This window comes from Lissotriton helveticus, chromosome 2_1 (assembly GCF_964261635.1).
Source record: "Lissotriton helveticus chromosome 2_1, aLisHel1.1, whole genome shotgun sequence".
NCBI classification, from domain to species: Eukaryota; Metazoa; Chordata; class Amphibia; order Caudata; family Salamandridae; genus Lissotriton; species Lissotriton helveticus.
Window position 1 is genome coordinate 737231276 of NC_136059.1, and position 12960 is coordinate 737244235.

The 12960-nt window shown below is 49.5% G+C and overlaps 1 protein-coding gene across 2 annotated transcripts in view; it reads left to right on the forward strand.

The window, feature by feature from the left end:
• Positions 1 to 12960, forward strand: part of PPIP5K2 (diphosphoinositol pentakisphosphate kinase 2) — a 1596028-nt gene that overhangs the window by 1355115 nt on the left and 227953 nt on the right. Inside the window, exons 29-30 of one of the 2 annotated variants that reach the window (XM_078675453.1) lie at positions 6663 to 6782; positions 7586 to 7648. The exons of the other annotated variant lie outside the window; for it this stretch is intronic. Coding sequence (XP_078531579.1) covers positions 6663 to 6782; positions 7586 to 7648 — 183 coding nt within the window. The remainder of the gene's footprint in view (positions 1 to 6662; positions 6783 to 7585; positions 7649 to 12960) is intronic. 2 annotated transcript variants of the gene reach the window in all.

Genomic DNA, 12960 nt, shown 5'->3' on the forward strand with positions numbered 1-12960 from the left:
TGGCGACCCCACCGAACCCGAGCGAAAGTGTCCTCATGTAGGCGGATGATTAGGCTCAACAGCTCAGGTGCTATCCCTAGCCCCGCAAGAACTTGCCACAAGATATTACGTTGAACAAGATCAAAAGCCGCCCTTAAGTCGACGAAGAGGGCATACAGGGTGCCTTTCTCCAAAACCACTGAACGCTAGTATAACATAATAAACCAGAAACCCTGGTCTATGGTGCTTGTTTTTGGGCGAAAGCCAGCCTGGAGGTGGCTCAGAATATTATCATCATCCATCCAGGACTGGATTTTACCCAAAACAAGCCGCCCCACAATTTTTTGAATGGAGTCGATCAGACTTATTGGTCTGTAGTTACCTGCTACCGTTTTGTCCCCATTTTAATACACCGACACTATTTCTGCACCTTTCCACGATTTAGGCACTTCCAGGCACTTCCATCCCTTGGGCTATGGCATTTGCCAAATGCAGAATATACATCCGCCAACGGGCTCTATTATTAAGAAATAGGTCGGCGGGGACACAGTCCATGCCTGTAGCACGTCCCTCATTGACCAGGTCTAGCGCCCTATTCACTTCTCCTACAGTGAAGGGAGCCTCAATGTAAAAATTGTGGACAGACTCCCCCTCACTATTGCCAACTACGCCACTAGCATATTGTGGCCTGAAATAATCAACCCATGAATTTCAATCAACATTATTTTGAGGGCTCTCGCGGAGCCCTCCCCTGTCCCATTTAAAAATATCCCAAAAAAGTTTGGGATTCTTAGCCTTGCATGACTTTTTAAGGTCCTGCCATTTGCTCTCTTCCCAATCCTTTTTTGCTGTATATTGTTTGTGCCTATAGTTTGCACGGGCCAGCTTTATTATGCTAAAATCTTTGGTTTTTAATGCTTAGCCCAATTCTTCCCTAGCTTGGCGGCAGGAGCCATCATACCAGCTCTCCGCTTTTCTAATTTGAATTCTATTACCTCGGCTAGGCTTACAATTTCATGGGCCTCCATCAAGAGTTTATGGGACGGCCCACAGATGGTCTCCTCTATAACTGCTAGTGCCCCTTCCAGATCTACCTCAATATCAGAAATAATTTCCTGATGCCCCACAACCTGGCACCACTTAAGATGGCGCTCGTCGTTTAACAATACCAAATCAGGGAGAAAAGTTCCCCCAGTGGTCTCATCCACTTTATGTAGTGCCAGATTAAACACCGCTGTCAGGGGATTATGGTCACTCTCAATGTGCGCTAATACCTCCATATCAAGAAGAGTAGACCATAACTTAAGTGGGACAAGTAGATAATCAATATTACTTGCCCTTACACCATTATCAAAAGTTTCCTTTCCCATCTTATCTGACAATGTGCGCCCATTGGCAGCCCTCACTTGTGGGACACCCCCGCGCCGCACGGCCACCAGCTGCTGCGTGTGCTCCCAGTGCCTGCCTTTGCCTCAGCGCCGACCTCGCTGCCGCCTTGAGCGCTGCCCTTTGGTTTCAGCCCGTTTTTGTCTAAAATTTGTGCTTGTTTTCTTTCTGTGGCCAACATCGTTTTCCTACTGTTTTTTTCCCCCGTTTTGACCTGAATTGTTGCTTGTTTTCTCTGTGCCGTTTTCTCTCCGTGTTTTGACCTGTATTTAGCCTGTTTCTGTTCCAATTACTCTTCGTGTTTTTGACCCCCATTGTGCCTGCCTCCTTCCTGCTTGCCCGCCTACCTCGCCGCCCTCCGCTCTCCCTCCCCGCTCCCGCTTCCCGCCATTAGCCCCGCCCCTTTTTCTTCTGTACCCTCCCCGCTCCCGCCTCCCAGCTGCTCCGCCCACCCGCGCACTTGGCCTTAAATGGCGACCGTGCGACGCAGGTGAGTGTGACCCACTTGTGGGACACCCCCGCGCCGCACGGCCACCAGCTGCTGCGTGTGCTCCCAGTGCCTGCCTTTGCCTCAGCGCCGACCTCGCTGCCGCCTTGAGCGCTGCCCTTTGGTTTCAGCCCGTTTTTGTCTAAAATTTGTGCTTGTTTTCTTTCTGTGGCCAACATCGTTTTCCTACTGTTATTTTCCCCCGTTTTGACCTGAATTGTTGCTTGTTTTCTCTGTGCCGTTTTCTCTCCGTGTTTTGACCTGTATTTAGCCTGTTTCTGTTCCAATTACTCTTCGTGTTTTTGACCCCCATTGTGCCTGCCTCCTTCCTGCTTGCCCGCCTACCTCGCCGCCCTCCGCTCTCCCTCCCCGCTCCCGCTTCCCGCCACCGCCATTAGCCCCGCCCCTTTTTCTTCTGTACCCTCCCCGCTCCCGCCTCCCAGCTGCTCCGCCCACCCGCGCACTTCGCCTTAAATGGCGACCGTGCGAACGCGCAGCGGTCACGCGCAGCGGGCGCGCCGATTGTGCGCCGAAGGCGCGCCAAAGGTAAGCCCGTCTGCGCCCGTCCGCGACCGGATCGCGACCAGCGCCAGGACCCCTGGCCCCCGAAGAGCCCGACCGACCCGCCTGACGTACTCCGCCGCCACCCTCACCGCACTCAACACCGGCCGACTCCCAGATTGCCACCTTGCCGCTCCACGAGGTACCCACGGACCTTTCAGCTGCCACGCCTGCAAGTTCTCCTGCATCCGGACCAGCCTCGCACCAGCACCCGCCAAGACGAACACCAGCAGCACCCACCTCAAGTGCATCCTGCTCAACACCCGCTCCGTCCACAGACACGCCATCGAACTCTGGAACCTCCTAGACGCCACAGCCCCTGACGTCGCCTTCCTCACGGAGACCTGGATGAACGCCTCTTCAGCTCCCGACATCGCCATCGCTATCCCAGAGGGCTACAAGATCGTCCGGAGGGACCGAAACGCCAACCAGACGGGAGGAGGCATCGCCATCATCCACAGGAGCACCATCCGTCTCACGACCAGCACCGACAACACCCTGACCAGCGCCGAACACCTGCACTTCCAGATCCACACCAACCCGAACACCACCCTCAGAGGCACCCTGATCTACCGACCCCCTGGACCACGCACGCAATTCAGCGAGGACATCGCCGACTTCGTCAGCCCGCATGCCCTCCCCTCCGCCGACTACATCCTCCTGGGAGACCTCAACTTCCATCTGGAGAACAACAACGACCGCAACACCATCACCCTGCTCGACAACCTCGCCAACCTGGGACTCAAGCAACTGGTGTCCACCCCCACCCACCTCGCCGGACACACACTCGACGCAGTCTTCTCCTCCAGCACAGACATCAACTTCAGCCACGCCACAGAGCTTCAATGGACGGACCACAGCTGCGTCCACTTCACCTTCAAGAGAACGACGTCCCACCACCACCAGAAACAGGCCGCCCGCAGATGCTGGAACAAGATCACAGCAGACCAGCTCACCACATCCCTGAGCCAGCACCCACCTGCCAGCTCAGCGAACCCCAGCCAGGCCGCAGACAACCTCACGAAGTGGATCAACAACTGCGCGGATGAACTCGCCCCACTGAGGACACCGCCCAGCAGACCCGGCAGCAAGAAGGCCCCATGGTTCACCGACGAACTCAAGAGCTCCAAGAAGAACTGCCGAGCCCTCGAGAAAGTCTGGAGAAGGGAACCGACACCGGACAACAGGACCTCCTTCAAACTTGCCACCCGGAAACACCACCAGCTGATCCGCGCCGCCAAGAAAACAGCTTTCAAGGACCGGTTGGACAACAACGCACACAACTGCAAGGAACTCTTCAACATCGTGAAAGAGCTTTCCAACCCCAGCGCAGGAAACAACGACATCACCCCATCGCAAGACCTCTGCAACTCCCTCGCTTCATACTTCCACAACAAGATCGCCGACATACACAACAGCTTCAACAACCAACCAACGCACACTATGACCGAACAACCACCCCCCACCACCACCCTCCACGCCTGGACCCCGATCAGCACCGAAGACACCATCCGCACGATGAACTCCATCCACTCCGGATCACCGACCGACCCCTGCCCTCACCACGTCTTCAACAAGGCCGACGCTGTCATCGCACCCCACCTGCGAGACATCATCAACACATCCTTCGACACCGCCACCTTCCCCGAGAGCTGGAAGCACGCCGAACTCAGCGCTCTTCTCAAGAAACCCACAGCGGACCCCACCGAACTCAAGAATTACCGCCCCATCTCGCTCCTCCCGTTTCCAGCCAAAGTCATCGAGAAGACCGTCAACAAGCAGATGGCCGCCTTCCTCGAGACGAATGGATCCCTCGACCCCTCACAGTCCGGCTTCAGAGCCAACCACAGCACCGAGACCGCCCTCATCGCCGCCACCGACGACATCCGAGCCCTGATGGACAATGGAGAAACAGCGGCCCTCATCCTCCTAGACCTCTCCGCGGCATTCGACACGGTCTGCCACCACACCCTAGTACGGCGCCTCAGCAACATCGGCATCCAGGACAAGGCGCTGGAATGGATCATCTCCTTCCTCGACGGAAGAACACAGAGAGTCCGCCTACCACCGTACAAGTCAGAGGCCTCCGAAGTCATCTGCGGCGTCCCCCAAGGATCATCTCTGAGCCCCACCCTCTTCAACGTCTACATGAGCCCCCTTGCGGCCATCGTACGCAAACACAACCTCAGCATAATCTCCTACGCCGACGACACCCAGCTGATCCTCTCCCTGACCAACGACCCCGCCGCCGCCAGAGCCAACCTGCACGAAGGGATGAAAGAGGTAGCCGAGTGGATGACGACCAGCCGCCTGAAACTGAACTCGGACAAGACAGAGGTCCTCATCCTGGGCTCCTCACCCTCCGCCTGGGACGACTCCTGGTGGCCCCCCGCCCTGGGCACCGCACCCAAACCGACTGACCATGCACGAAACCTGGGCGTCATCCTGGACTCCTCCCTCTCCATGACCAGGCAAGTCAACAACGTCTCCTCGGCGTGCTTCAACATCCTACGCATGCTACGGAAGATCTTCTGGTGGATCCCCACCGAGACCAGGAAGACCGTCACCCAGGCCCTCGTCACCAGCCGACTGGACTACGGCAACGCCCTCTACGCCGGTACCACCGCCAAGCTCCAGAAGAGACTCCAGCGGATCCAGAACGCCTCAGCCAGACTCATCCTCGACATCCCACGAACCAGTCACATCTCCGGACATCTGAAAGACCTTCACTGGCTCCCCGTCAACAAAAGAATCACCTTCCGCCTCCTCACCCACGCACACAAAGCCCTACACGACCAAGGCCCGAGCTACCTCAACAGCCGAGTCAACTTCTACGCTCCCAAACGCCACCTCCGATCAGCCAACCACGCCCTCGCTGCCGTCCCCCGCATCCGAAGAGCAACTACAGGAGGAAGGTCCTTCTCCTACCTGGCCGCCAAGACCTGGAACTCCCTCCCGGCCGACCTGCGCCTGACCCAAAACCATCTCTCCTTCAGGAAGAAGCTGAAGACCTGGCTGTTCGAGCAGTAGCGGCACCCCCCCCTCCCCCAGCGCCTTGAGACCCTACGGGTATGTAGTGCGCTCTATAAATGTCATTGATTGATTGATTGATTCCCAATGCACAGGCTCTTCATCTGTATTGAGGCCTCTGTCCATTTTTTTATGGGTTTAGTATAAAGTTGAGGAACTCCCCACCTACCATCCTCCTCCTCTGTTAGGTGCGTATCGTCCAGACCTGGTGTTAAAATCCCCTGCAATTAATGGCAATATGTTGGGGGGAGTAGCCTGCAGCAATATATCCAATTCTGTTACAACATTTGATTTCTTGCCACCTGGAAGGCATGTGAGGTGCCTGTCCTAAATCTTTTTCATGCTGCTACACAGTCATCAGTGCGCATGGTAATGAAACACTACTGATAACCATGTCTGATGCAAAGAGCTTTGTGGCCTTTCGGGCCTGCAGGAAGTTTTGTTTGGAGTCATTGCATAGAACATCCCCGCCCCCCCTTTTAGGACATACTGCTCTTGTATCTTGTCTAAAGGTGAAGTATCCGCGGTCAGAAGTATCCATCAGAAGAACACGTTAGTTACCTTTTAACACTTTTTCTGGCATGTACTCTATCTAACCACAGACACCTCACCACCCTACCTCCTTCCTGTGCACCATTCTTTGAAATAGACTATTTTTCTTATAAAAAGGTTCCAGATTAGAGAGCTGAATACTGGCATGAACAGTTGGTTTTGTGCTCCCAGTCCAAGGGCATGGACTGCCTCCACTAAGGGAATTGCCTTCAGCGTACTTGGGTGGCACATATATGCGGCTCCAGCTGTCACTCATGTTGCAGAATGGGGTTGACGCAGAGTTATGTGGTTCCACAAACCGACGTGGAGAGCTATGCTGAAAAATATGTCTGAACCAGCCTGGTGTCTGGGTGAGGAATTTGTGGTTAGATAGCGTCCACCAAAAAGAGAGTTACTGAAGGTAAGTATCTTGTTCGTTTTATAATCTATTGACATAAAACTCATGAAATAACTATTTTACTTAATAGATTTTATGATATATTATCTTTAAAAAAAGTACAATCTACATATTTAATTGTGATAGTATGATAGATACAATATGAACTTGGTGTTAAGGGTTTCCTTTTCTTTGTTAGCTGCAGTGCTTTGTTGCCTGCTGCATGCATGCCTGATATGAACTGAAGAGCTGCTCGTTGTTGTCGTCTACATTTTCTCTAACTCTCATCAGGGTCTCACTATGCGGGCCTGTTTAGCACCTCAATACTCGGGGCTTCTTCAAGCGCACCTAACCTCCAGGACTATGCTCGTACGCATCGTAAAAAGTTGACTTCTTCTAGCAACAAAGATGGTATGTGCATATTTTCAAGCACAATATCCTCTCATTCAGCATCTTCAAAAACAGTCACCTCAGTGATTTTTTTATGTTTTCACTTGCTTTAGCATAAACTGTATGCATAAGTTTTCTTCTTTACCCCTCCATGGCATGGTCTCGTGGTGGGTGTGATTATACATTCATTCCTCATTGATGTTGTCTATCATATGTCATCTCCTGCTATAAAAAGAATTTGCTTTGTCCACCCTTCAAAAATGTTCTTCTTTGATTGCCAAAGGCTTTTTTTACTTGATTCTTGTTGTATGTAGTTGCATGGTTCATTAACAGGAATTTGAAAATAATGTACATTGATTAATCTTTTCTAAAACTGATGTGGGTATATGATTTCCAGACTTAAGAAATAAGACTGCTGTTTCATAATTTGATTACAATCTTGGATTGCAGGGATGTGTTTTAACCGGAAACTTTGGAATTTGCATGGAGATCTTATCATCTTGCAGTAGATCTAGGGCTGTCATGAATGAAATGAACCAAAGTATTACAACAATCAACATTCTCCGTTCTTTATAAAGGTTAATCTCTCACTGGGCAGTGTGGTACAGAGTCACACGACTGTGACCTTTTTTACTACATTTTATAAACACTTCACTGAATCGTGTTTTGTTTGCATTGGTGGCATAATGTAGCTTTACCTAATGGCCTTCCTATGCATGCTACTAAATTCTAACTTTTTTTTAATTTCACATCCTTTAAACACTTTCGTTTTATTATTTTGGTAGCAATTATCAATTTCAGGTACATGTTTTTCTCTTTCTCAGACGCTTCACGCGCCTCTGCAGTTAAAAGATTTTCTATCTCATTTGCCCGACACCCAACCAATGGTATGTTTTGCTTTTCATTTAAACAATTTCCCTTTGTTTCATTATTATTTTTATTTTTACTTTACGATTGTTTCAAAACTTGCAGCGCACAGCATCATTAATTAATTCTTATCCTGACTTGAGCCAACATTCTGCTGTTGTTGATGCTCAGTTGTATGTCCTTGAAAGACATAGTCCATCATTTTTCTTTGATATTATTTTCCTTTATAAATCTTTAACTCATGAAATAGATTATCAAAATGTTTTCATGAAGTCCATCACTACATTATACATTGAACTATGTCATCCATGTTGCACAGCCTTCAGAAATGCAAATGTTTAAAATATATGATTTGATCATTTCTGAAAATGTTCTGCGGTTCACCATTTTTCTTATTAAATATGCAAAACCAAAAGTCCTGAATCCTACGATCATCTTTAAGTTTACTATTTGTTTAGAATTCAAGCCTATTACAGTCAAAGCATTTTCTTATTTATCTAAAAATGTCCATGACTTAACTCCTCCTCTCTTGTTCTTTGCTATGTTTGGCAGGATATACATGGTATTAGTTACATTATTTTTGTTATTGTGATGATCTGGTCCAGCTACTTTTTACTTGCAATAGTTTTCTCTTTACCACCGAGACCAATGACTTGTTTTTATTTTCTATTTTTTTTCCAAATCCCTATTATGCATTGATGCCACTTGCGGAAGTTTCCATACTGATCTGGGGGAGATGAGGATATATATAATAAGATACACGCAAATAATAATACAGTAAAAAAATGTAACAGTACAGAAATGAGACTAGATTCCGTTAATATGCAACTATGAGGAGTGCGTGGAACATATCCACTCATAAACCACCTTCAAAGACCTATATATGTATATGTATAGATTACACAGTGGCAGTCACCACTGTGTAATTATGGATCTGAAAGAAACACGTAGTGATAGATTCCTTACCTTAGAATTACCCCCAGGTGTCAGACTGGATCCGGAATCTTTTTCGTCAGTAGTACCCCTGCGAGTTCGTAGGCCTCGTCGTGCGGCGTTGGCCCCGGGATGACGTCGCTGGAGCTACTTATATATGCCCTTGCGCGCTGAGGTCAGTTCTTTCTTTTTCCGCGCCAGCAAGCGCAGATCCGGGAAGAGCAAGTACCCCCAGTCATTTTTTGACTGAGCTTTTCAAGGCCTTTTACCTCATCTTTTCGAGTCGATCGACTCCTGGTGTCGTAGGGATGCCTGGTTTGAAGAACTCTGGGGACTGTCATTGCATGATTTCGGTGACGGATCCCCACCGCGTGTGTCTCTACTGCCTGGGGCGCAACCACGACCCCAAGTCGTGCTCCGACTGCCTTGCCATGGCACCGAAAACTTTGCCGGAGCGGTCTCGAAAGTTGCTTGAATTCCGGCAGTCGGCTAAGCTCCGCTCGAGGTCCCGGTCCCGTGGAAGGTCGAGGGACCGATCGCGGAGTCGCCATCGTCATTCTTCTGGATCTAAGTCTTTGCACTCTGGGTCAGGTAAGTCGAAGCATTCCAAAAAGAAGTCGAAGAGGAATCGTCACTCCTCGACTTCCGGTCGCGCGGCTGGGGGTGCGGGCGGTGCCACCCCCGCAGCTCTGGCCGGTGTGGGGGCGTCGCCTGCTCAGGTGCAAGTGTTTCTTGCTGCCATGGCCCGACTCTTTGGGCCCGCGAGCCCGACTGGGGGTCCTGCTTTACCATCTCCGGAGGCTCCGGCCCCGGTGTCGCCGGCGGCTCCGGGCCGACGCCGCAGGCCACCCAGGGATCCGGGATCGGATACCTATCAACGCTGGTTGACCTAGTGACACCTCCACTTGCGCTGATCTCCTCAGCACCATTTCCGACGTCGCCCGCTCCTCAGGACGACGTTGTCCCCAGGTTCAGCCCCGACCCAGACACGGTGCCAGATCGGCATCGCCCGATGGGCCCTTTTGTGCCCTATGTCCGGCCTCCTTATTTTGAGCCTGTTCCACAGACTTCGGAGGAAGGGGAGGACTGGGAGGGGTCTGAGTAGCCTCTAGCACAGGACTGTGCTTATGATCCGGACTGGGCAGAGGATTTGGGGGAGGCCAGTGGTCTTGACACCGGGCCTGACCTTGGCATGCTGTCTCCTCTTACCATGGCTACGGAGGAGGGAGCCAGTTACGCAGTGGTGTTGCGTAGGGTGGCCAAGGCTCTCCACCTCGAACTCGCTACAGTGGCCGTCAGGACTAACCTCCTGACAGAAGTGCTCCAGTCGGCGGCTACCTCTTCGGAGCCCTCGCTGCCTTTTAATGAAGCACTGTCTGACGATCTTTTGGGCACCTGGTCCAGCAGGCCCAACACAGGGGCTCCCGTGTACAGGAACGTGGCCCAACGCCATTCCCCTGCTCCAGGTGACCCCTTCTTCCTTACCCAACACCCCACCCCTGAGAGCTTGGTTGTCCAAGCCTCTACATCCCAGAGCGCGTTCCCTACCACACCTCCGGATAGGGAATCCAAGAAGCTGGATCAGCTTGGCAAGAAACTGTTTACATCTGCCTTCTTAGGGCTCCGGGCGATGAGCACTCTTGCGCCGTCATACCCACTCTGTGTGACACGGTTGCACAGGTGCTACCTAACTGCCCGGAGGAAGCCCAGGTAGTTCTTTCCCAGGCAGTTGCGGCCGGGAGAGACACAGCTAAGTTCACCATACCTTGTGGGCTGGACATCGCCGACTCACTGGGCAGGTCGATTTCCACGACGGTGGCGCTTCGGCGCCACGCCTGGTTGAGGACAACTGTCGTTTCAGGGGATGTCCAGAACACTCTGATGGACATGCCCTATGATGGCATACACCTTTTTGGCAATAAGGCAGATAGTCCTTGGGCCTTTCGGCTGCATGGCCTCCTCCGCCTTCTGCTTTTCGCTCCTTTCGTGGCCACAGAAGGGGCACCCGCAGTGTTCGCAGAGCCACATACCACATCAGCAACAACCTCAGCGTGGTCGCAGACGTAGGAACCGTCAAGGGAGGTGTCCTCATATAAAGACAATGGAGAAAGGATTATAGTGCCTAACCTCCCTTCCCTTGGTAAGAAGAAGTATTATTATATAATAGAATATCTCTGGGTTTTGTCAGCAAACCCCAGACCTTAGACTATAGATGGTATTTCTACATCGTAGGTTCGTGTTGCTCTTCTCCCTGGAAAGGTCCCTCTCCAAGTTTGTGCCACCTAAACATGTATCCCCATAATATCAAAGTGTGAGTCTCCAGCAGCATCTGCATTAGTATGTTTTGTCTAGGTGTTGGGGCCTGACCAGAACAGAATAACAAGGGGTGTTATTTATCTACCTTGCTCACAATTTTCAGACTAAATTCCAGGAACAGGCAGAGAACGAACACAGCAAACAGTTCTCATGTGAAAGGCGTAAACAGAGTATTGCAAAAATAAAGCCATGTAATAACTTGCACAAAAGCTGCATCATGGCTGCAGGGCTCATGCTAACTTGGTGATGTCGACAATGTCTCTATCGGTCACGGGACACCTGGGTCAGGCCAATTGTTCTTTCAATTGAAGGGGGCCCCCTCCTGCAGCTCTTAAGAGCCCCAGAGACCGCCAATTCCCTGGGGCATAATTAATACATTGGGATGGGGACCCCGGGGCTGAAATCAGTGATGTCACTGACCATTTCTTGAGTGATGTAATATGTGAGGTCATAAGAAGTGCATTGCAGGGGTGAAAGTTATAGTTCGCTCAGGTAACTAGAACTGCTGAACTCCATTAGTTTTGTACGAGTGAAATCTGAACCTAACTAAAACGTCCCTGTAACCTTGTTTTTTTCCCCTGAACTGCTCAACAGAATTACACCAAATTTGGCAAAAAGGTAGCCCTTGGTTCAGAAAGAACCCTTTTTTGTTAAATGGTGTAAATCCGTTCAGTAGTTTTTAAAGTATTAATGAAAAAAGAAATATATATATCTGGGCGGAGCCTAACCACACATCTCATAGTGAGATCTGATTGGCTGCCAGCACTTCATCCAAGAAGTGTTGGCAGCCATCTTGGGACCAATATACACAATAGCACCTCATTAAAAAGCATTGCAGTTAATAGAAGGTTTTATGGCTTTAGTTACATTATAAATCATTTGTTGATGGTACCATACTCATTTTAGGAATTATGATGTGTTCTAAGGTGATTTTACATGTGAAAAAGCCTTCTGCTGGGATATCATGAATCATGTTTGAGAGAAAACTATTTTCTCATGCTTTTCCCACAGAGGTTTGGAAGGTGATCTATAAGCTAAACTGAGAGCATAATTTCTGTAAATTCACATTATCTTTCTCAGTCATGTGAGAATGTAGTCTCACATTCTCAGTAAAACATGTACATCCAACAAGGGCAGAGACAGTCAGTTTATTACTTTGTTTTCTACTGCAGCTGCCCAGAGTGTTCTAAAGAACAACTAGAGCGCTAACAGTCCTACTTATGACAAACGTATTGCACACCTGAAGCCATCTTGATTGGAATAAAGTGGTAACTCTTAAAACATTTAATTTAAAAAGGAACCAAAAGAGGGGGTTCATTTTGCCATAGAAAGTATGATTAGTGCTGCAGAAAGACATGCAGACTCAAACATGCACTTTCAATACCAGCAGCAGACTTCCCTGGTGATCAGTAGCTTTACTACAGTGATCTAATAAGCAACTAGAGTGCTAACATTCCGAATTTATGGCAAATGTGTGACACATCTGAATGCCTTCTTGATGGAATCAAAGTAAAAAACTGAAAGTATTTCCTACTGGGGAGACTGTAGTAAATGAGATTAGGAAACTTCATAACAAATAAGTCTCCAAAGATGGCCACCAGAGACAAAAGAGTCCAAATGTAGCACAGATATCACCCAGATGTAGCCCAAGTATAGCCCAATGACAGAATGTCCCAGATTGTTCTAAAGAACAACTAGAGCGCTAACAGTCTTACTTATGACAAAAGTATGGCACATCTGAAGCCATCTTGATGGAATAAACTCGTAACACTTAAAACATTTAATTCAAAAAGGAACACAATGAGGGGGTTCATTTTGCCATAGAAATTATGATTAGTGCTGAAGAATGAAAAGTTAGGGCACATTTTGAGTGACTTCTCAAATCCTCTTCTATTTCATTAAAACATTCTGACATGCAGGCTGAAACCTGCACTTTTAATACCAGCAGCAGACATCCGTGGTGAGCAGTAGCTTTAGTACAGTGATCTAATGAGCAACTAGAGTGCTAACATTCAGAATTTATGGCAAATGTGTGACATATCTGAATACCTTCTTGATGGAATCAAAGTAAAAAACTGAAAGC